The 21,495-nt window shown below is 45.5% G+C and overlaps 1 protein-coding gene across 7 annotated transcripts in view; it reads left to right on the forward strand.

Annotated features, from left to right (window-relative positions):
* Nucleotides 1-21,495, forward strand: part of SPATA20 (spermatogenesis associated 20) — a 2,039,700-nt gene that overhangs the window by 1,671,397 nt on the left and 346,808 nt on the right. For 6 of the 7 annotated variants that reach the window (XM_086930841.1, XM_086930844.1, XM_086930842.1 and 3 more), the window contains one exon: nucleotides 18,323-18,403. In XM_086930841.1, the coding sequence (XP_086786967.1) occupies nucleotides 18,323-18,403 (81 nt within the window). Of the gene's footprint in view, nucleotides 1-18,322; nucleotides 18,472-21,495 lie in introns of those variants that run through there. The other variant, XM_086930843.1, reaches the window with a different exon arrangement.

Genomic DNA, 21,495 nt, shown 5'->3' on the forward strand with positions numbered 1-21,495 from the left:
TTCCCCTGAGCCCCTCATGTCAGGGCAGGTCAGTCCATCCTCCTGGATCACAGCTGAGCCTCCGCTAGCCCTGACTTCCTGGTTGATTCGATGGGGTAAGACCGAATGCCTGATTCAGACAGCTGGATTTGACCATCTTTGAATTGGTGGCTTGGAGGATTGGACTAGTCATGCCTGGATTCAAATCAATTCCTTCGGGGTAGTTGCTCCCGGGCGCCCATCAACACTCTTTCCGTTAGGGCAGAACCCCGTTGGTTCACTCAAAGGGGGCTGAGGGATGTATGACGTTACAACGCATGCTATTACAACGCATGTCTTTACAAAGCAAGTTTTACAACGCAAGTCGTTAGAGGCAGAGTCCTCCAGTGTTTCACGTCTGCGCGTAATATGGCCAGAGGCGGGGCCAAATTTGAGTCGAAGACTCTGGATGGGACCAGAGTAATAAAGATCCCCAGGTAGCAGAAACCATCTGTTACTACCGATAGTACACATTGTGGTGGGAGACATGGCGCTTCCCGCGTCAGCATGAACAGGACTGATTTATGCCAATTTATGGCATAACCTGAGTATTTACCAAAGTTTGTAAATATATCTAAGACTACACTAATAGACTTGTATGGGGATGACAAATACAATAGGATATTGTCTGCGTACAGCGATATACGATCTTCCATCTCATCCGCCCAGCGCAGGCCATTCACCATCACATCTCTACGTATCCAGGCCGCCAGTGGGTCCAACACAAGGGCAAAAATCAACGGGGACAACGGGCATCCCTGCCTTGTGCCCCTGTGGAGTTTGAACGGTCGGGAATCGAAACCATTAACCTTCACCTGCCCCAGTACTCCCGTATATAGGAGTCTTACCCAGGCCACATATTTGGGGCCTAGCCCCGCTCTCCATAGCACCTCAAATAAATATAGCCACTCTATGGAATCGAATGCCATGGAGGCATCAAGAGAAAGGATCGCTACGTCTTCCTCAATGTACGGCCTTCTTGCCATCACATTATGCACCCAGCGCAAATTGATAGCTGTGTTACGCCCTGGCATAAAGCCGGATTGATCTGGGTGGATCAATGTTGTAATAACAGACGTTTACCTGTTAGCCAATACTTTCGCTAATATCTTTGTCTCCGCATTAATCAAAGAGATCGGCCTGTAAGAGCTGCATGCATCTTTTGGTTTACCTGGCTTATGGATAACGACAATCGAGGCCAGTGATGCGATTAATGCTCTTGTGCTCCTGTATATAATTAGATATTTTGTTATAAAAAGTCTAGAATACTGATTTTTTTCACTGTAACCTGTGAACAAGGTAATGAGTATTCATCTATTTAGTCTGGCAAAATAAAGGAGCACAGAAGAACAAGGATTTAAAATCTTGTATTTTACTAACTTAGAATTCATTTCTATTTCATGTATGTCCTAATGGATATGTGGACTTTAAATGTTTTTTGTAAATCTTTTTAAAATTGTTCATATATGTATTGTTTAAAAAGTGTGGACCATTTTCCCTTTTCATACAGAAAAAAAGTTAATGATGATCTCAAGGTATGAACTAAAAGGTATAAATAAAATACTGTTACAAACAAAAAGAAATGTGTTTGGCCATTAAGCATTAAGTATAAGAGCTTACAAATAAATTGAGGTTCAGGCAATCTTTTTTCACTTATGTATACGGCCCTGCCTAGTTCTCGTCCCTTGGGGCCAAACTCCTTAATCTCTTCAAAACATATTCTATTAGTCGCATTTCTAAGCAAGTTATACCAAAAACCCCTTTACCAATGGAAAGGGTGTGGCATGACAAATCGGTTGATAGAAAGCATCCTGAGGCTGCTCCACTGCAATCCACTAATGCAGACAGAAGTAATGCCAACCACTACCCAATGCTAAACTATGGAAAGAGCAGGCCACATAGGTAGTGAAAACACACATAGGCATTCCTCATTACCTGGGTGCAGGTGTGCGCTCTTGTGCACACAGATCTGCGTTGGCTGATTGGACACATAGACCCTAGTACCAGGGGTGCAAGTGTGAGCGCCCAAGTCTGCACACTAGACTGGACATGGGTTTAACTAATATGTGTGTCTGTGCGCATGCAGATGCCTGCATTGGCAGGAGGCACAGACAATCACCAGCACCATAGGTGCAGGTGCACACCTACAGCAGCCTACAATGGCAAGCTGCTCTTAAGTTTACTCGAGATAGATGTCAGTGCGCACCCACCGTTATGCAATGTCAGATTGGTCCATGTTTCAGAACATTGAATCAGCGCCATTTTCCAATATGGGTAGTGTTAGACCTGGCACCATTGGCCTGGGTCTCCCTTCCATTTTTTGCTGTTGCCTCATGTGTTTTTGCTTGTGTTAGATGCTTTGGGCACTGTGCCACTGCTGTCCAGTGCCACAGTGCGAGTGCTCCCTACTGTAAGTTGATGTATTGATTAGTGGTTCCATGATTGGATGTTTGATTTACTTGTCAGACCCTAGTACAGTGCACTGAGTGTGCCCAGGGCGTGTAAATCCAAATGCTGCTAGTGGGCTTGCAGCACTGGTTGTGCCACCCACAGAAGCAGCCTTGCAAAACATGTCTAAGGTCTGCCATTGCAGAGCCTGCGTGCAGTCTTGTACTGTCATGGTAACTGGGCAAGTGCACCCACTTGCCAGTCCGTAAACCTTCCCTTTTCTTCATATTAGTCACCCCTATGGTAGGCCCAAGGGCAGGGTGCATTGTAAGTATAAGGTAGGACAAGCCCTAATGTGTGTGGCAGGTCCTAATAGTGAATTACTGCCATTTTCGTCTTTCACTATTGCAAGGCTACCTGTTCTCCATAGGCCAGAATGGGCTGTTAGAATTATTCCACTTAATAATCCTAACTGACTCAGAGAACATGGCAGAAATTAGAGTTTATTATGCCTGGCCTAAGAATAATAAAATACATCTTTTAGTAAAGTTTATTTTAATATTCTGTGTTTGCAAATACCACTTTTAGAAAGTAGGTTTTTTCTTGCCTAACCATTTGAGCCTGCCTCTGCGAGGTTGTGTATTCCTTGTCTGGGTTTGTGTGTGACAGGGCTGGGGAATTCCAGGAGACAGGCTGGGGCAGCCCAGTGGTGAACAGAGAGATCTGCATCTAGATGGGAGGGAGGAGTTGCACCTAGGTCCTGAATAGGACTAGGCCTTCCATCTACAATGCTGGCTCCACCGCCTGTGGTGTGTCTGACGTCCCTGCCTTTTAAAAAAGAAAAATTTAATTTTTCAGTTTCATTTTTTAAGCGCAGGCTGTGGTCTCTGGAACCACTGCCTGCTCTTAAAAAATATTATCAAATATACTCACAAAGGGGAAGGGGTCCCCTCGGGACCCCTTCCCCTTTGCGAGTGGTTTACCACCTACTTGAAGTAGGTGGTAAACTGCGAGTGTTTTGCGGACGCAAAACACTACTAGTACATAGCATGTTGACTCACTATTAGGAAGGGATGCCCCTTCCTAATAGCGACAGTCGCAAATGCTGTTATGCAAGTCAGTGACTCGCAAAACATTATTTGTACATGCTATTTCCTTTTTTTGCTGCCGCAAACGGAAGGTTCCCCTGTTTGCGGCCGCAAATAAGGGTCGTACATCTGGCCCATAGATCCTTCAAACAAAACCTGGGTGATATACTATCTCAACAAGCAAAGGGGAATGCGTTTGCTTCTTCTGTGCTGTGAGCCATGGCCCTATCTTACAAGGCCACAGACAGAGGAATTGATCTATCAGCCATTCATCTTCTGTCAACCATTCATCCATTGCGGAACATCAAAGTAACAGCAAAATGCTCAACAGGATGTCACAGTCAGTGACAAGTGGGAGATTCAACAGGAAATACATCTTCTGATATTTCAGAATTGGGTGTTTCCTGTTGTAGATGTGTTTATTATAGCCTCAACAGCAAATTTCGCCTGTACTGCGCCATACACTGTGTCCTTCAGGATGCTTTAGGGGATACTCGAACAATAGATTGGATTTTCCTGTTGCAATTTGCATTTCCTCCATTTTCCCGTCTACAGAGGATTATTCAGAAAAGATCATTCCATTTTGCTTAGGTACTTTTGATTACACCTGACTGAGCCTTGAGACCCTACTACTAGATCTGTTACAGCTCAGTCTGAGTCCTCCCACATGGAACCCTTTTTAGGAGGACCTCCTGTCTCGAAGCAGAGGAGAGATTGTGTATCACAGTCTTTAGAATCTAACTCTACATGCTTGGAGCTTGAAGAGTTGATTCTAAAATTGTATGATTTTTCCAGAAAACGTTCTTGAAGTTTGCCGTTCTGCTAGATGCCCTTTGAATACAGCAATATACTCCAGTAAATTGTTTCTTTCATATCTGGTGTTTTGAGAGCTCTATCAACCATTTCATGGTAGAACAGAAGCACATTTTAATCTTGACAACTATGTTGGCAGGCGAGTCTGAATTGGAGTACCCCTAAAATGTTATCTGGCAGCTGTTTTGATATATTTATTTTCTCCTAATTAGGAATCCGTGTTTAAATTGCTGGTAGTGGTTTGGTTTTTGAATGGTCTATGGAGATGATTCCTTCCAATTCCATTTCATGTGCTGGTTTAGGATTTTAATTTGCTCCAAAGATTTCTAATGGGGCAGACATTGGAGTCCCTTCATTTGCGCTCTTAAGTATATTTCTTGGAAAGCAGCTTTTTCACTTGCTAATAGTTTAGCTAGGAGAGCAAATGAGTTGCCGGTTTTTGTCTGCTTCTCTTCCATTCAAGATTGTTTCTAGTGCTCAGGTTAATGTATTCTTTTCTTTTTAAAGTAGTTACAGAATTTGTGTTCTCCCAGGTTATTTCTTTATCATTATAAACCCTCCTTCAGATCTAGCTACAGAGGGTAAGACGTTACATGGTCTAGACTTTTGTAGTATTGGGCCATCATTTTCTTAGAACGTATGTTTTTTAGCGTAGATGACAATTTTTGTATGATCTTTCAAGGACATCAGGTTTGGAAGGCTGTAAAGAAGCTGATAATACCTATGGGGTTGTCTATAACAGTTTGTCATTGCTATGATATGGCTGGACAGCAGGTTCCTGTTTGTTACCAGGGTGCATGGCGGCCACTAAAGCCCTGTTAAGTGAGAAGAGATCCCGTTTAGACCATTTGTAGAGTGGTGACTTTCTCTTTGATTTGCACCTTCTCAAAGCACTGTCTGGGTTTTGGATCAGAGCGAGCAATCTTTATGCTTTCCTTTATGCTATGACTGGATATCGATAAAGTTCCTAAACTTTCTTCCTGTTCCTTCATAATAGAATGACTTAGTTGCGGAAGGTCTGGAAGTGGCTAGCTACTAGATTCCTTACAACCCTCCCATTTCCCCTCTTGACTTTTTTTCTCTTAAGGATATGTTGTTTATTTGGCTCAGTCCATCATGCCCCTTGCCTTGAGAGAGTATGGAAAATGTATGGGACGGAAATGTTTTTTGAAACCATTGGGTGCCTTTTATATAGGATGTACGTCATTTGCAGGTGAGTTGCAAACCCCCTCTGTGATGTATGGCACCTTTATGTATGTATCACATCAAGGATGTGTGTAGCTGTGAGAAGGTTTTCATATTAGTCTGACACCACATAAAGTGTTCAGTTAGCAGAGCTATCGTATCCATCAGAAAGGACATTACCAAAGGTAACTTTTGCCGCAAGATGACACCTGAAGAATGTAAGTGGGTGCTTTTAGAACCTACAAGGCGAGGCCAAATGAGCCCACCTCTCCAAGAAGCCGTCCTGCTGTATTTCAGTGGTCTCTAATATGTTTTGTTTCCCCATCTCATCTCCCACTGTTGCCGTTTGATCTTTTTGCATCTCATATTTAGGTCATCTGTATTTTTAAAACTTGTGAAAACTAATTGTCACTGAAGATTGATTTCTTTAATCACCTTGGTCAATAATCATCTCGGCCAGCAGGCCAACAAATATCACATACTGTTCCTGATAACTTTAACAGACTTTCACAATGGCAAAGTGGTACCCAGGATATATCCTTAGTCTTTTTTAGGTCGAGCAGACCTTACTCTCAATGCGTGAAGATTGAGAGTGTCTGCTTCAGACCTTTTGTGGCCCGTCGGCCTAGTGTTATTGGGAATGAGGACACCAATCTGTCACGAGCGTTTTTCCTCTCGGGAGCGCGCGTCTGACCTGCGCATGCGCAGAGTACCCGCGCACACACAGACGCAGGCAGGCAGCCCCCACCCCTCTGCATGCACGCACGCACACACAGGCACGCGCACACACACATACAGGCACACAGACACTCGCTCACACACACACACCCCCCTCCCCCACAGTCACACACACACACACAGACGCGCGCATGCACACGGCACACATACAGGCACACGGCACACTATCCCCCGCCTCGCATTCTCTCTCAATCACACACAGTCACGCATGCGCGCACACATGCACACACACACTCCCCCCCCCCCCCCCCCCCCCCAGGCATACACATAGGCACGCACTCACCGACTGCGCTCTTCCGGCGGGGCTCCGCTCTTCCTCCTCGCGGCGTGTCTCCTCTTCTAAATCGGGGCTCCCTCAGGTCAGAGGAGCCCCGCAACAGGCGCCACACTACTCCTTCTCCCCGGCCCCCTCCTGGGGACCCGGGCTACCACGGACCGGCAGGGCGCTCCATGCGCCGACAGCTCGCGGCTCCCGGACCTCGGGAGGCGGGACTTCCGGTCGGCCGCGAGCGGATTGGCCGGCCGGATAAGAGCTTCCGGGTCGCCGCGGGCAGCGCGGCGGCATGTTTCAGTTAAGCCCTGGCCCTGATGGTGCTCTGTGCCACATTCTGATCCTCTCATGGGAGGCTAGGGGGTTCTTTACCTGATATTTATTTTTAAATCACGCCCAAAAATTATTTTCAAATAAAGATTTTCGGTTTAGCATGAAGTTCTGAGACATGGATGTGCTAGTGACATTTTACTTTGTGGCTGCTTTCACGATTGGTGGGGCCGAGGGCCGCCCTCCAGCCCTCAACGCAGCCCCCTGCCCTAAAGCCCCCTGGCGAGTGCCCCATGTCCCGTATGCTCACTCCCACGCCGAGGAGTGTCAGAAATAATTAGAGGAGCGCTTCGCTAATGCGTGCCTGGAAGCGGCGCAGCGCTGCAAGGCTCCACGTGTGCTCCCGAGGCTCTTTTCCGATGTCCTTAAACACATCTGCATTATTCTGAATGCTCCACCTCTAAGATCCCAGCCTCATCCTGGGTGTGCAACCAATGCATGTCCTGGAGGAGAAGGAAGAGCCGCGTTAGAATCAACAATCAGTGTGGCGTGTGTTTGCAGGCTTGTGAGTTCTTGTGTGTTTGTGCAGCTCACTTCCACGGGTTACTCGCAGCTTTCCTGCGCACAGAATTGTTTTCGTGTTCTTTTCGGAGGGTCTGCTCAGCTCTTATCTGCCCGTTCACCCCGCCACCCTCCTGCAGGGCCCAGCGACTTTGAAATCAACGCCCGGTGACATGTAAGGCTCCATAGTTTTACTCTTTTTCTCACTATTTCACATAGATTAAAAAAGTTTATTCAGCAATTGTTATTCCGCTTACTATTTCATAATACACACTTCAATCAAAAAAATACTTTAAATATTTTTCTAATTTCTTTGAAATATTGCGATTTTGCCGTAAAAAAACATGATTTCTTCTGTTTTGGTGATGCCATAAAAAGTTGGTTCCTGATATATATGCCGCTTTCAGTTTTAAAATCCATTTATTAAAAACAAGAAAGGTTTCATATTTTCTAGAGATTTGTGGGCTTTGAAATACATGCAGAGTGAAGGCAAGAAGTGCATGTTTTACGTAGAAGTAAATTGATTTCTCTTTATTTTTTGCTGATATCCGTTTTCTCTTTACAGATAGTCTGAATCCAAAATGGTATATGTACGTGTTTTAGAAAAATAATGTTCGGCGGTTAAAACAAATAATATTGCTTGTTATTAATGTTGTTTCTTATCACCTAATGGCTGCGATTTTAAACTTTGACGAAATTAGGAGTGAAGCACTTTATATGAAAATGAGTTACTATAAGAATTTGAAGAAATTCTGTGTATTGTAGTTGTCATGTTGATTTGACACTCAAACCTTGTCCGATGTCCTTAAACACATCTGCATTATTCTGAATCCTGCACCTACGTGTGTCTAAGTAATGCGTCCAGCGCTCTCCAATGTGTCCCATTTTTTTGGTTTTCCGTGCATTTTATGGCATGGCAGTGGATTCGTCCATGACATCACCTACATAATCATATTCGACAGGTCATCAGCTGAGCTGAATGAGGGGAAAAAGTAGTCAGAAATTGCCCCCAGTACCGAGCCACATGACGGCTTTTTGCGATTTAGCATTTTGCCGTGGATGACCTATTCGCTAGAATGCTACATATGGTATAGCCAGCGCTTTAAGTGAGATGAAAAAACTGTGGGGGGGTGGGTCTCTCAAATGTGCGTGGTCCATATAATTAAGGGCATGGCTTAAAAACACCTAAGCTAATTTGTTCTTACCAGAGTGTGCCCCCATGTATTTTAATGTTTCTGTCTTTGCATCCAGACATATACTACAAGTAACATTACACCTAAACAAGCCATGACTGGTGGCTTTGTCAATGGTTGTTAGTTACATAAGATAAATAAGCAACAACTATGACTTTGTTGTAACTTTCTCTATTTTGCACTTTTATTTCCTCCTATAAAACTTGTTTCATTCAACTGCGCTTTAATTTAAAATGTGTCGCTCCTGCTAATGCACACATTTGTGCGGGTGCCACATAATTACACGTGACATAATTACACTGCACTCAATGCCACATACACTCCAAATACCACTCATTGCCACATAGTTATATGCAACATAATTACACTGCACTCAATGCAACATACACTCCAAATACCACTCAGTGCCACATAATTACACGCCACATAATTACACTGCACTCAATGCAACATACACTCCAAATACCACTCAGTGCCACATAATTACACGCCACATAATTACACTGCACTCAATGCAACATACACTCCAAATACCACTCAGTGCCACATAATTACACTGCACTCAATGCCACATACACTCCAAATACCACTCATTGCCACATAGTTATATAATCTTCACAAAAGTTATTTAGAAAAGCTATTGCCATTATACATTTTAATTTTTATTAAATTATTAATTATTAAAAAAATTAAAAGCCATTTTTAGTTGTAATATCAATACATCTAAGTCACGTAAATACAACAAATATTGCATTACAAATGCTATAGGTGTCACATTTGCGAAACTTAAAACTATTGGCATTGTAAATGACAAAGCTATTAATTTCGCTATTTTCAAAACAGACACATAAATAAAAAATGGGTCATTTACAATACCAATAGCTCAAACTTTCCTAATGCGAGACCTATTGCATTGCAAATGCTTGTTTAAATTGAGTCATCTCAGACTTTCATATCAGTGATGACATCCTTTTCTCAATATTGTTTCCTATACCTGGTTCCTGCATATTCAGAGGTCTAACAGGCACTGAGGTTGTTGCTGGGTGGAAACCTTTTTACCCCGTTATTTTACCTGCTTCTGGCTGAGTCTTCGAAGTGAATCAGATATGAGAAAATACTGTACTACCGATAACATCAACGGATAGTCCTCTGTATTGTACAGTGGTAATCACCTTGTAGCCCTGCACATGGGATTGATGCTTACTGTTGCATTTTGTTTTCTTACATTTGCCAATTTAAAGCATCAGTGAGAAAGCTACATGTTCTGATGGATACATCTGCCTGTGGATTCCTCACCTTGTGAATATCCTCTGCGCCAGTAGCATTCAGAATTTTTTTTTAGCTCTCCACACCGATGAGGACGACGTCACAATAGCATGGCTCCGCTCGTGGCTCCACTGACGTCACCGCTGATGTCACCGGAGCCATAGGAGAGCCTCATCGACGCGATGACGTCAGTTCCCTTTTTTCCGCGCCGTCAACGCTAATGGTTTTCTGGGACTCTCTGTAGCTTGTGTAGTTACTTTGTATTTCTGGTTTGTTCTTCTTGTTGCCTTATGAATGTGTCTTCGAGGAAATCGTGTTTCAAACCCTGTAGAAAGTGTGGGGGTCATATGTCTATCACTGACCCCCACGAAGACTGTGTCTGGTGTTTATCGTCGGACCATTATGTCGAGGGGTGTTCTTGCTGTCGCAAGATGAAACCTAAAGCTTTAAAGGAGAGAGAGGCCAAACTCTTCATGGCGAAGATGAGAAAGGAAAAGAGAGGTCAAAGGAGATCAAGATCAAGGTCGAGGTCAAAGTCGTGGTCTGGTCATGCTTCGAAGTGGAAGAAGCACAAGAAAAAGAAGAGACACAGCTCTCTGCGCTATTCTGACAAGTATACGACGCCGAAGTCGACTTCGCTAGCTCCTCGACATTGTAAGGATGTTGTTTTACCTTCTTCAGGTTTGAATCAGGTATCTCCAGTTGGATCGGCTTCGCCTGAAAGATTTCCGGTTCACTCTCCGACGCCGGTTCAGTCTCCTGTTCCGGTTGATGAAGCTCCAGTTCCTGATGAGTCTGCGGCTCCATTGACTCCACTGTCGGCGCAGGTTGGTCAAATCCGGTAAAGCCTCAAGTAGACACTGTCCTGGGGGTCTATCCACCTTTACCTGGCCCGGTTACAGATCCATCACATTACTTAATATGGAGTCTTCACTAGAGCCATGTACCCCTCTGGAGTGCCTTCGGGTTCCATGGGTCCAATGGCCTTTAACCTGGGAGTTCCTCGGGCTTATGCTCAGGCTCCATTTATGCTGTTTTTACCTGCGGCTCTGTCCTGGCATTCTGCAGCGCCGAGGACATCGACGCCGTATTATTCCTCTCAGGCGCCTTCAGTTCGACCTCGTTCGACTTCGATTGTACCTCCAGATCGAAGTTCGGCTCCGGATCCGTCGGAGTCATGTCTGGCGCCGCCGATTACGAGGATGAGGTCAAGTCGAGAGGCGCAGAGAATTTGGAGGAACAATGTTATCAGGCAGAAGAGGAAATGGAGGAAGGTGAGCTTGAGGAGTCACAGGATTTGTATGAAGGGCTGAAGGAAGCTAGTGGACTGGATACGTCCCTGGAGTGGGAACTTTCTCCCAGTACAGATGCTTCTTCTAAGGATGTGGCTCCTTATCACACAGTGATTAGAAAAGCAGCAGAGCTTTTAGATCTGCAACTTCCAACTGCTGAGTTTAAACCTAACATTTTAACTGAGGTACTGCATTCTCCTTTCACTGTGATTGAGCCATTATTGCCCTTTAATGATGCTATCACTGTACCAGTGTTGGAAGTCTGGCGTAAACCCTTTTCAGCTCCAGCAGTATCAAAGTCTGTTGCTAGGAGGTACAGGGCGGCTCCAGGAGTCCCGCATTTCCTTACATCTCATCCTTCTCCTGAGAGCCTGGTGGTACAAGCTACTTGTTCTAAGAAATCTTCTGGGGCTTTTCCTCAAGTCCCTGGGGACAGAGATTCTAAGATACTTGATCAATCTGCTAAAAAGGTCTTTTCATCAGCAAGTAAGTCCACTAATTTCACTTGTCTATTAGGCTGTTACATACATGCTCTTATGGATTCCGCAGGGCAGATTGTTCCAAAATTTTCTGAAGAGGACAGACTTAATTTTAATGAAGTCTTGGCGGATACTCGGGCGGCTGCCCGCCAAGTTATACAGAGTGGTCTGGACACTGCAGACTCTGTTGCTAGAATCATGGGTTCTTCTGTTGCCACGAGGAGAAGTGCTTGGCCTCGGTCATCGGAGTTTTCTCCTGATGTACAGGCTGTTCTTCTTGACTTCCCTTTTGATGACTCCAGGCTGTTTGGTAAAAAGGCAGATTCAGCCTTGCAGAGGTTTAAGGACAGCAAAGCCACGTCAAAGTCTTTGGGCCTGCAGGCGCAGCCTAGAGGCTCCGGCTACAGAAAATGTTGAGGCTTTGGAAGGTCGTCCTTTCGGACCTACAGGCAGTCTCGGCAGCAACACCAACATCAGAATCCTCTGTATAAGACCTACAGAGGCAAGAACCGAGGTCGTCCACAAGGTCGTCAGCCCTCCTCCTCCTTCTCCTCCTCCTTCTCCTCCTCTACCTCCCCTCCCTCCCCATTGCCGGTTCAGCAAAGCAGCCCTAGATCCACCATCCTGGATCATGTGGGTCCTGTGGGAGGGTCGGCTTGCCCATTTTCTTCAAGATTGGGAATCGGTCACTACGGACCTTTGGGTTCTCAATCTTGTGGAAAATGGGTATGCGCTTCCCTTTTGGGAATTTCCTCCAAATTACCCTCCTTGCCAAGGGGCATGTTCGAAGGAATATCTACTTCTGCAGGAGGAAGTCCTTACATTGCTACAGAAAGATGCAATAGAGGTGGTCCCGAAGTGGGAGAGGGGTCAGGGATGCTACTCCTGGTATTTCCTGATCCCCAAGAAGGATGGCAGATTACGTCCAATCCTGGATCTCAGGATCTTGAACCTTTTTCTGAAGCAGGAGTAGTTCAAGATGCTCACCCCTGCGCAGGTTCTTCAAACAGGAGGACTGGATAGTGTCCATCGACTTGCAGGATGCGTATTTTCATATTCCTATCCTGAAGTCACACAGGAAGTATCTCTGTTTTACGGTAGGGTCGCAACACTATCAGTTTGCGGTTCTCCCGTTTGGACTTACTACTGCACCTCGAGTCTTCACCAAGTTGATGGCAGTGGTGCCAGCCCATCTTAGGAGATTGGGGATTCCAGTTTTCCCCTATCTAGACGACTGGCTGCTCTAAAAGCGGAGTCGCCAGAGAAGGTGCTTCATCATCTGCAGGTGACAACCCAGCTGCTGTACAAATTGGGTTTCTCGATAAATGTTCCCAAATCTCACCTGGTGCCCTCTCAGCACAACCTGTTCATAGGGGCGGTAATGGATCCTACTGTGTGTCGAGCATTCCCACCTCCACAAAGGATTCTCGACATTCAGGAAATGATCTCTTTATTCTACAATGGAGCGGTCGTTCCAGTCCTGGAGGTCTTTCGTCTGCTCGGTCTCTTTGCTTCCTGTATACTGCTGGTCAACCATGCACGCTGGCACATGAGGGCACTCCAGTGGTGCCTCCGCAGACAGTGGTTTCAACACAATGGAGATCTCAGGGAGTCTGTCAGGATCACCAGAGACACTGCAGCGGATCTGTCTTGGTGGAGCGTGGAGGGCAATCTGTCTCAAGGAAAGCCCTTCCATCTTCCTCCATCCGTGGCCACATTAATAACGAGTGCATTCATTCTAGGGTAGGGTGCTCTTCAGGGGGACCTGGAGATCAAGGGTCTTTGGTCATCAGAGGAAAGGTTGCTTCACATCAACCTTCTAGAGTTGCGGCAATACGTTTGACGCTCAAGGCCTTCCTCCCCTCCCTTTGCGGTCGGTCAGTTTAGGTCCTGACAGACAACACTGCCTCAATGTAGTATGACAACAAGCAGAGAGGAGGTGGGTCACATTATCTCTGCAGAGAGCCTCTGCATCTCTGGTCAGGACCATCAGATATGTCTGATGGCAAATCATCTCGTAGGGATTCTGAATGTGCGTGCGGACAGTCTCAGTCAGCAGTTTTCCGCTGACCACGATTGGAGGCTTCATCCAGAGGTGGTTCGTCATTTCTTTCGGATGTGGGGAACCGCTCGGGTGGACCGGTTTGCCACTCACGAGAACGCTCACTGCCCGTCATTCTACAGTCTCCAATATCCGATGCAGGGAGCTTTGGGGGACGCGTTTCAGTTGAGTTGGAGCTCACAACTCCTTTATGCATTTCCTCCCATACCCTTGATTCCTCAGGATCTGAGGAAGATTCACCAAGACCTGGCACAAGTCATATTGATCGCCCCGGATTGGCCAAGAAGGGGGTGGTACACAGACCTACTTCACTTCTCGTTGCACCCTCCACTCCGTCTCCCTCTCAGGGCAGACCTCCTCTCGTCGTCGCTGGGGCAGGTTCTACACCCCCACATCCAGAGCTTGCACCTTCATGCCTGGAGATGGAACGGGGCAACCTGAACTCTTTCTCTCCCCCGCTGGATGTGGTGGACATTATTTTATCTGCCAGGCGACACTCCACCAAGTCTATCTATTCCTACAGGTGGTCCAAATTTGTCGGCTGGTGTGGATGGAGAGAAGTCTATTGACCCTTTGAGGGCTCGTTTATCCGACATCCTTCAGTTTGCTTTCTCTCTAGCCCAGCATGGCTTTGCTGTGGCTACTGTGAAGGGCTAGTTATTGGTTTTGTCGGCGTTCATTTGCTTGCCGGATTGGCCGTCCTTGTTCAAATCGCCCATAAGGTTCATTAAGGGCCTCACTAACATGTTTCCACCCACTTCATTTATTGTGCCTAAATGGGACTTAAATCTTGTCTTAACCTACTTCATGGGTTCTCCTTTTGAACCCTTGCACAAGTGTACCTTGAGACTTTTGTCCTTTAAGACAGTTTTTCTTGTAGCCATTACCTCAGCAAGGAGGGTAAGTGAGATTCAAGCTCTGAGTTCGAAACTCCCGTTCTTGACCATTCATGCTGAAAGGATGGTACTCAGGACCAGGGCTGCTTTTCTGCCTAAGGTGGTAACTCCCTTTCGTCTGAGGCAATCCGTTACCCTTCCTACTTTCTATCCTCCCCCTCACCCTTCCAAGGAGGAGGAGCGGCTTCACCATCTGGACCCTAAAAGGGCGGTGAGTTTTTACCTCGATAGGACTAAAAACGTTTGTGTGGATGACCAGCTTTTCGTGGGCATTAAATGGTCACAGGAAAGGCAGAGCGGTGCACAAGCGCACCCTTTCCAGATGGATTATCTTTTGCATCAAGATCTGTTGGCTGGTAAGGATCCTCCAGAGGGTATAAGAGCTCGCTCTACCTGAGCAAAGTCTTCTACTTCTGCCTTGTCTAGAGGTGTTCCTGTGGAGGAAATTTGTAGAGCGGCAACTTCAGCCTCCCTCCACACTTTTGCAAAGCATTACTGCTTAGATTCCGAGGTGAGGAGGGATGGACACTTTGAGCGCTCCGTCCTGCAGGACTTTTTGGTATAGAAGGGTGGACACCCTGCTCCGGAAGTGGGGACTGCTGTGGGACTCTATTCACAAGGTAAGGAATCCACAGGCAGATGTATCCATCAGAAGATCAAGTTACTTACCTTCGGTAACGCTTTTTCTGGTGGATACAGTATCTACCTATGGATTCCTCACTGACCCACCCGCCTCCCCGTTGTCCACCCTTGTATACCTTCAAAAGTGACAATGCTATAATGTTTATCTGTAACTTTCATGGGAAGTGTATTATTCTATTGCCTTCCTGCATTAATTTTACACTCTGTGTATTGGTTTATATACTGTGTATACTTTATATTTGTGGTCGGTCCGCCCGTATGCCTCGAAGGCACGGAAAAAAGGGTGGTACTGACGTCATCACGTCACGAGGCTCTCTTATGGCTACGGTGACGTCAGCGGAGCCGCGAGCTTATCCATGCTATTGTGACGTCGTCCTCGTTGGCGTGGAGAGCTACAAATAATTTCTGAATGCTGCTGGTGCTAGGGATATTCACAAGGTGTTAGTTCCTCTCTTGAAGAAGCTGGGGGCCGACCCATCGGTCCCAGCCAATTACCAACCTATTTCCCTCCTTCCCTATCTCTCCAAAATCCTGGAAGCCCATGTTACGGCTAGCCTCTCACAGTTTGTCGAAAATTCGAACTTCCTGGAGTCTAACCAAGCCGGTTTCCGACCCGGCCACTCCACGGAGGCAGTCATCTTAGCCGTGCTCAACACTCTGAGAGGCAATGCCGACAAGGGCATCCCCCAGGCCCTGGTCTTGTTAGATCTGTCGGCCGCGTTCGACACGGTGGATCATGACATTCTCATCCGCCGTGTCGAGCAGGCCGGCCTCCAGGGCCCGGCGCTGGCCTGGATCCACTCCTTTCTATCTGGTAGGTCTCAGACGGTCAGTCTGGGGACCTTTCGTGGACCCAAAGTCTCCTCCACTTGCGGTGTCCCCCAGGGTTCTTCTCTGTCCCCCCTCCTTTTCAACCTCTATCTTCGCCCCCTTCTTCTTTCTCTGAGGCAGTGGGACGTCACCGTCTTTAACTACGCTGACGACCTACAACTCATCTTTCCTCTCTCCACCCCTTCTGCTGTCTCTAATTTTCATTCTGTTATGTCTCATATTCTTCTCTGGATGAGCCAAAATCAGCTTAAGCTGAATCCTGGAAAGACAGAGCTCCTTCTTCCTGGCAGGAGCTCCATCTATTGGGGTCCACACTTTTGGCCTTCTGGACTCGGCCCTCCCCCTGTCCCTGTGACATCCGTGAAGAGCTTGGGTGTCATCATTGACTCCGAACTCTCCCTCAAGGCCCAGGTGGGGGCAGTGGTCTCTTCCTGCATGTACCAGATCCGCAGGATCAGGAAGGTCGCCTACCTCCTGTCCCCCGCAGTCCTACTTCAAGTCACTCTGGCCTTAGTCCTTTCCCGTTTGGACTTTTCCAATTCTCTATATCATGGCCTGCCAAAAACCTTGCTCTACAGGCTACAGGTCGTGCAGAACCAAGCGGCGCGTCTTGTATTTAGGACTCCTAAATGGCAGTCGGCCAAGCCCCTCCTTGCTAAACTGCATTGGCTCCCTATCAATCTCAGGGCAGCCTTCAAGACCGGCTGCCTAGTATTCAAGTCCCTCACTGGCCCTTCTCCTAGTTTTCTGAAATCTCTCATCACCCCGTACTGCCCCCCCCGCACTCTCAGATCCTCTTATCTTCACCTCCTGGTCATCCCACCCTTTAAGCTTACGAGGATGGGTGGCCGAAGTTTCTCATATCTTGCCCCCACATTCTGGAATTCTCTCCCCCTTTCTCTCAAATATGTCACATCACTCATCCTTTTCCGTAAGTCCCTTAAAACCTGGCTTTTCCCCCAATCTGGATAAACTCTAATCTGCCACTTTCAGTATCCCAATCAGCGCCAGGAAACCTACGGTGATAGTGCGCTCTACAAAAACCTCCTAACATAACATAACATAACACAGGCAGATTCTGTATCCACCGGAAAAAGCGTTACCGAAAGTAAGTAACTTGGGGCCATATATATCATCATCCAGATTTGCGATTCTGAAATAGCGATTTTTTTAGAATCGCAAATTGGGATGTATGTAGAAAATCACAATTTTTTTGCAAATCCTTAGTATTCCTTAATTGCGATTAGCAAATTGCGAATCGCTATTAAGGAATAATTTCCAATTCATTTCTAAGGGCCAGGAGCCCCATAGGAATGAATGTGAAATTATTCTCAGTTTGCGATTCGCAACTTGAGAATCGTAAATTGAGAATAATTTCAAGGGTGCAGGGGTGTCCAAAGGACACCCTGTTGCACCCCTGAAATAAGCATGGGTGCACATGTGGTGCACATACATGCCCTAAGGGCATGTATGTGCGTCACATGGCACTTTGAAAAATGCAAAAATTTGCATTTTTCAAGGAATTCGCAAATTACCACCAACTTGAAGTTGGTGGTAATTTGCGATTCCTTAAGGACAATTTGCATTTTTTTTGGGCTTCATACATTGCATTTAAGGAATCGCAAAATTTGCAATTCCTTAAATGCAATTGCAAAATAAGGAATCGCAAATTTTCCGATTCCTTGTTTTGCACCGGCTTTTCTTTGTTACATTCCATTTAGCAAATTCGCTTTCTTAACGCTGAAATTGGGCGTTTGTGAATGTGAATTTGCTTCATACATATGGCCCTCATTCTTTTGCAACACATAGCTTATTGTCTGGTGTTATCTTCACCAAAGGATGCAAATACTAAATCCAGGACTTTTCAGGAACTTGTTTGATGTCCCATGCTGTCTGCTCACTTTCCTTTGTCTTCCCTTTGGGAGTGTGAGTTTTATGTTGAGCCTAAGGTATGGTTGTTTTGTGATTTTTTTTATGAAGTCTTCTGTGTTTGTAGAAATAGCCCTCACTTACTAGTGAAAAGCAAATTTCTTGCCACTCTAATTATACTCCATGCCCTTCTAACTATTTTTTAAAGATGGATGTGAGGTAGGTGGGAGTCTGTTTACAGATAGGAGATACAATGCATGAGTCGTACCACACAGCCTAACTGATAATAGCTTTTAAGGGAGCGGTTTCCGATCTCCCCAGATGGTGGCAGCACCATTTGTATTTTATGACCGTATTCACAGAGCAAGGAGCATAGTAAATTACAATCACGTTCATTGTTGTATGCTTGTCTTTGTAATGCATGTTGAGTGGTTTAATCCGTATCCACGTTTTCCAACAGGTGGTTATCTGTGGAGAGCTGGATGCACAGGATACTCAGGCGCTCCTGAAGACAGTACACAGCATCTACACTCCCTACAAGGTAAGAACACACTACTATCTACTGCAGCTTGTGTGCAGTGCCTGAAACCCCAACAAAGTAAAATAAAATGTAAAATGGTCCTCACAGCCTCCTCTTTTATGCAAACATAAGGATAGGGAGAAAAAGACAACATGCAACACCACAAGCCTCCTTAAATCTGAGGTATACAAAAAGCCAAAAGCTGAACAATAAAACAGTTACCTCATGTCACCTGTGTTGAAAGTTGATTCTTTTAACTAGTTCAGAGTGTATTTTCCTCCAGGTAAAAAGCTGTTTGGATTTGTTTTTTAATTATATATCTTTTTTATGGTGCCAACCATGCCACTGGCATGTCATACACTTGTAATAGAAACCTTGAACAAGTGTAAGGGTGGAGTTCAACATTAAGTAGCTTTCCGCAAATGTAGCATGACTGCCATTGAATTAATTTCTTAAATTGACAATTACTATTTAGGAAATACTTTTTTAAATTTTCTTCTAAAAAATGATAGCGACATTGAGTATTTTAAGTGTCGTAGGAGAGCATTTGATATGGTAGTGTCCCAACTTAATTATGCTTCTCTACCGGTTAATATGTATGTATTTTATTTAAGCACTGAAGAAAGACATTGACTAACCTGGCTCGGTCTCAGAGGTTTAGTGCTAAGGCTAAACAAACAATTTGTACTTCTAGTTGTTGCTTACGAGAAGCAAGGCCGACAGTAACTGCACCTCTTTTACAGCCAGCCTTGCTTCTCGTAAGCAAGGACTATAAGTACAAAGTGTGTGTTTATGCACTGCTTGCAGGTTTTCGAAACATGTAAATAAAAGGCATTGTTATTTAAAATACCAATAGCTCAAACTCTCACAAAATGCGAGACCTATTGCACTGCAAATTCTTGTTTCCTTGGTTAACATGCGCACTCCTGTCAACAGGTCCCATGTCGTGTGTGGCCTCTTACTCCTGCCCTGAGTTTTATTCAGGAGCGCTACATGTAGGTGGAGTTTTTGGCTAGATTACAGTCCACAAATAAAAAGACTATCGGCGATGATTGATGCTGCAATGAGTGACATATGATTGATGCTGCAATGCGAGACATAGAGCCACTTAAAAGATCCCCAAATGCAAGGCACAGTTGTCGCGAGTACAGTTTGGCTAGTGCAACTTGTGCTTCCCTGTATCTGAAATTAAAGTGAGTCACACTTGAAACCAGAAGTCTTTGAGCACTTGAGGTTTAAAAGTGGCTTTCCATTAGTCCGCTTAGTGCTGCGCTGGCAGCATCAGCACAGGCCATTTAACAACTACAGAAACTGGGTGAAAAGTTTCCTCAGTAAATTATAGCAATGGCTTACATCTCGGAGCTGAAAGCCAGTGGCGGATGGTGACGTTTGAAAGTGGTGTGGCGTAAACCAATTGTCGTACTTCACTGTGGGGAGCGAGCAAGCCTGAACCACCAGGGGACTTTTCCACCCGAGAAAAGTTTGAAAGAAGAGTGGGCAAATGGTACATTTTCACGCAAAGAAATCCAATCTCGTGAACTCAACTCAACAGGGTGCAGCTTTCGTTTGTGCAGCAGGTGCAGTGGCACCAGGACCCAGAGGGGCTATCAAATCCTGATTATTATTGTATTGTACACTTCAGAGAGCAGTATTAAGGCCTAGTCCATCTGTCTCAGCAGCCCAAGCAAATTCTTTCTCGAGTGCACCACTCACCTCACACATCTCAGAGCCATCTTCTTTTAAACACCCCAGACACCCCCACGCTCATCCCAGGAAGCCCACTCACAGATGGCCCTTCTGGTGGGCCTCTCTCTTAGGTACCCCGTTGTGTACACTCTGAGGGCCCCCATCACGCACACCTCCCCTGACACGCCCCTGTAGCTCTCACAGACTCCGGGTGGCAACTCAGGCAGGCGCTCACAGGTGCGCCCACCGTCATGTATTTTCACGGCTATCTACATCCAGCGCTCAACCCTGGCCTACAAGTGGGTCATGCTCGCGCTAGATAAGACAGCCAATTAATAAATGAAGAAGAATCTTCTAACACATGCACCCATTACACAAACACCCTGCCAAAGCCTCCCTTAGGGTGACCAACTGGCATGGGTGCAAATTCAGGACGGTAAGTGTAAAAATTCAGGACAGAGGGTCAAAATTCAGGACAAACATTCAGGACAGAAGGTCAAAATTCTGGACAAAAATTCGGGACACAAGGTGCGTTTTACAGACACATCAGAGGAAGTTGTGAAATAGTATAAAAGTACGTAAATGGACAACCAATTAAGTACATGTAAAAATAAGTTTTATATTAGGTTGAGACTATTTATGATAATATTCTATTTATATGGTTACTGCACTGGGTTGTCCAGTCTGATATTTTGTTTACAACTCATGGTCCTGAGAAGGCATGTTTAGTGAGATAAGTGGTCAGGAAGATCTGCTCGGATAGACTTTGTTTCTATCATCTCATACCTGAGTGCTATTGTGAGATGTAAAGCTGCATGCATAAGCGAACAAAAGGGAGATTGCTGTAATAAATCCAATACAGGGAATGCATTATGGCTGTTTCAGCCGTTGGAACTTAAAATATGGAATCTGACTTTGCTTAAGGGGGCTTCGCAGAGAGTTGAACAAGCGGACGGAAGTCACAGAGGTGCTTTTCTCTGCAGCTTTCTTAGAGAATGCACTGTCAATACACTTTTACAGAGTTTATTTTTGATGCCTTGCCTATTGCTACAAACACAATGTACATCTCAAGCATAGCTCATGGCACTATGAGACTCTGCCTAAGATCTTATACCTAAAACAAAACATGCAAACAATTACAATTACAAGTGTAACATTCAAGTACCAGTTGGGTGTCACTCAAAATGTCATCTATTAATTCTTTTATCCATCATTCAGTCTTTCACCATTCATTCTGTCCTTCCATCTGTGTGCCCTTCCATATCCAAAGCTTTTCAACCATTTGCACAGCTATCATCATCTATCTTTCCATCCATCATTTCACTCATCCATCCATCAATCCATCCACCCTTTCACCCAACCCATCCTTTCACTCATCCATCCACTCTTCCACCCATCCATCCACTCATCCACCCAATCATTTAGCC

Source organism: Lissotriton vulgaris, chromosome 7 (assembly GCF_964263255.1).
Source record: "Lissotriton vulgaris chromosome 7, aLisVul1.2, whole genome shotgun sequence".
Classification (NCBI taxonomy): Eukaryota; Metazoa; Chordata; class Amphibia; order Caudata; family Salamandridae; genus Lissotriton; species Lissotriton vulgaris.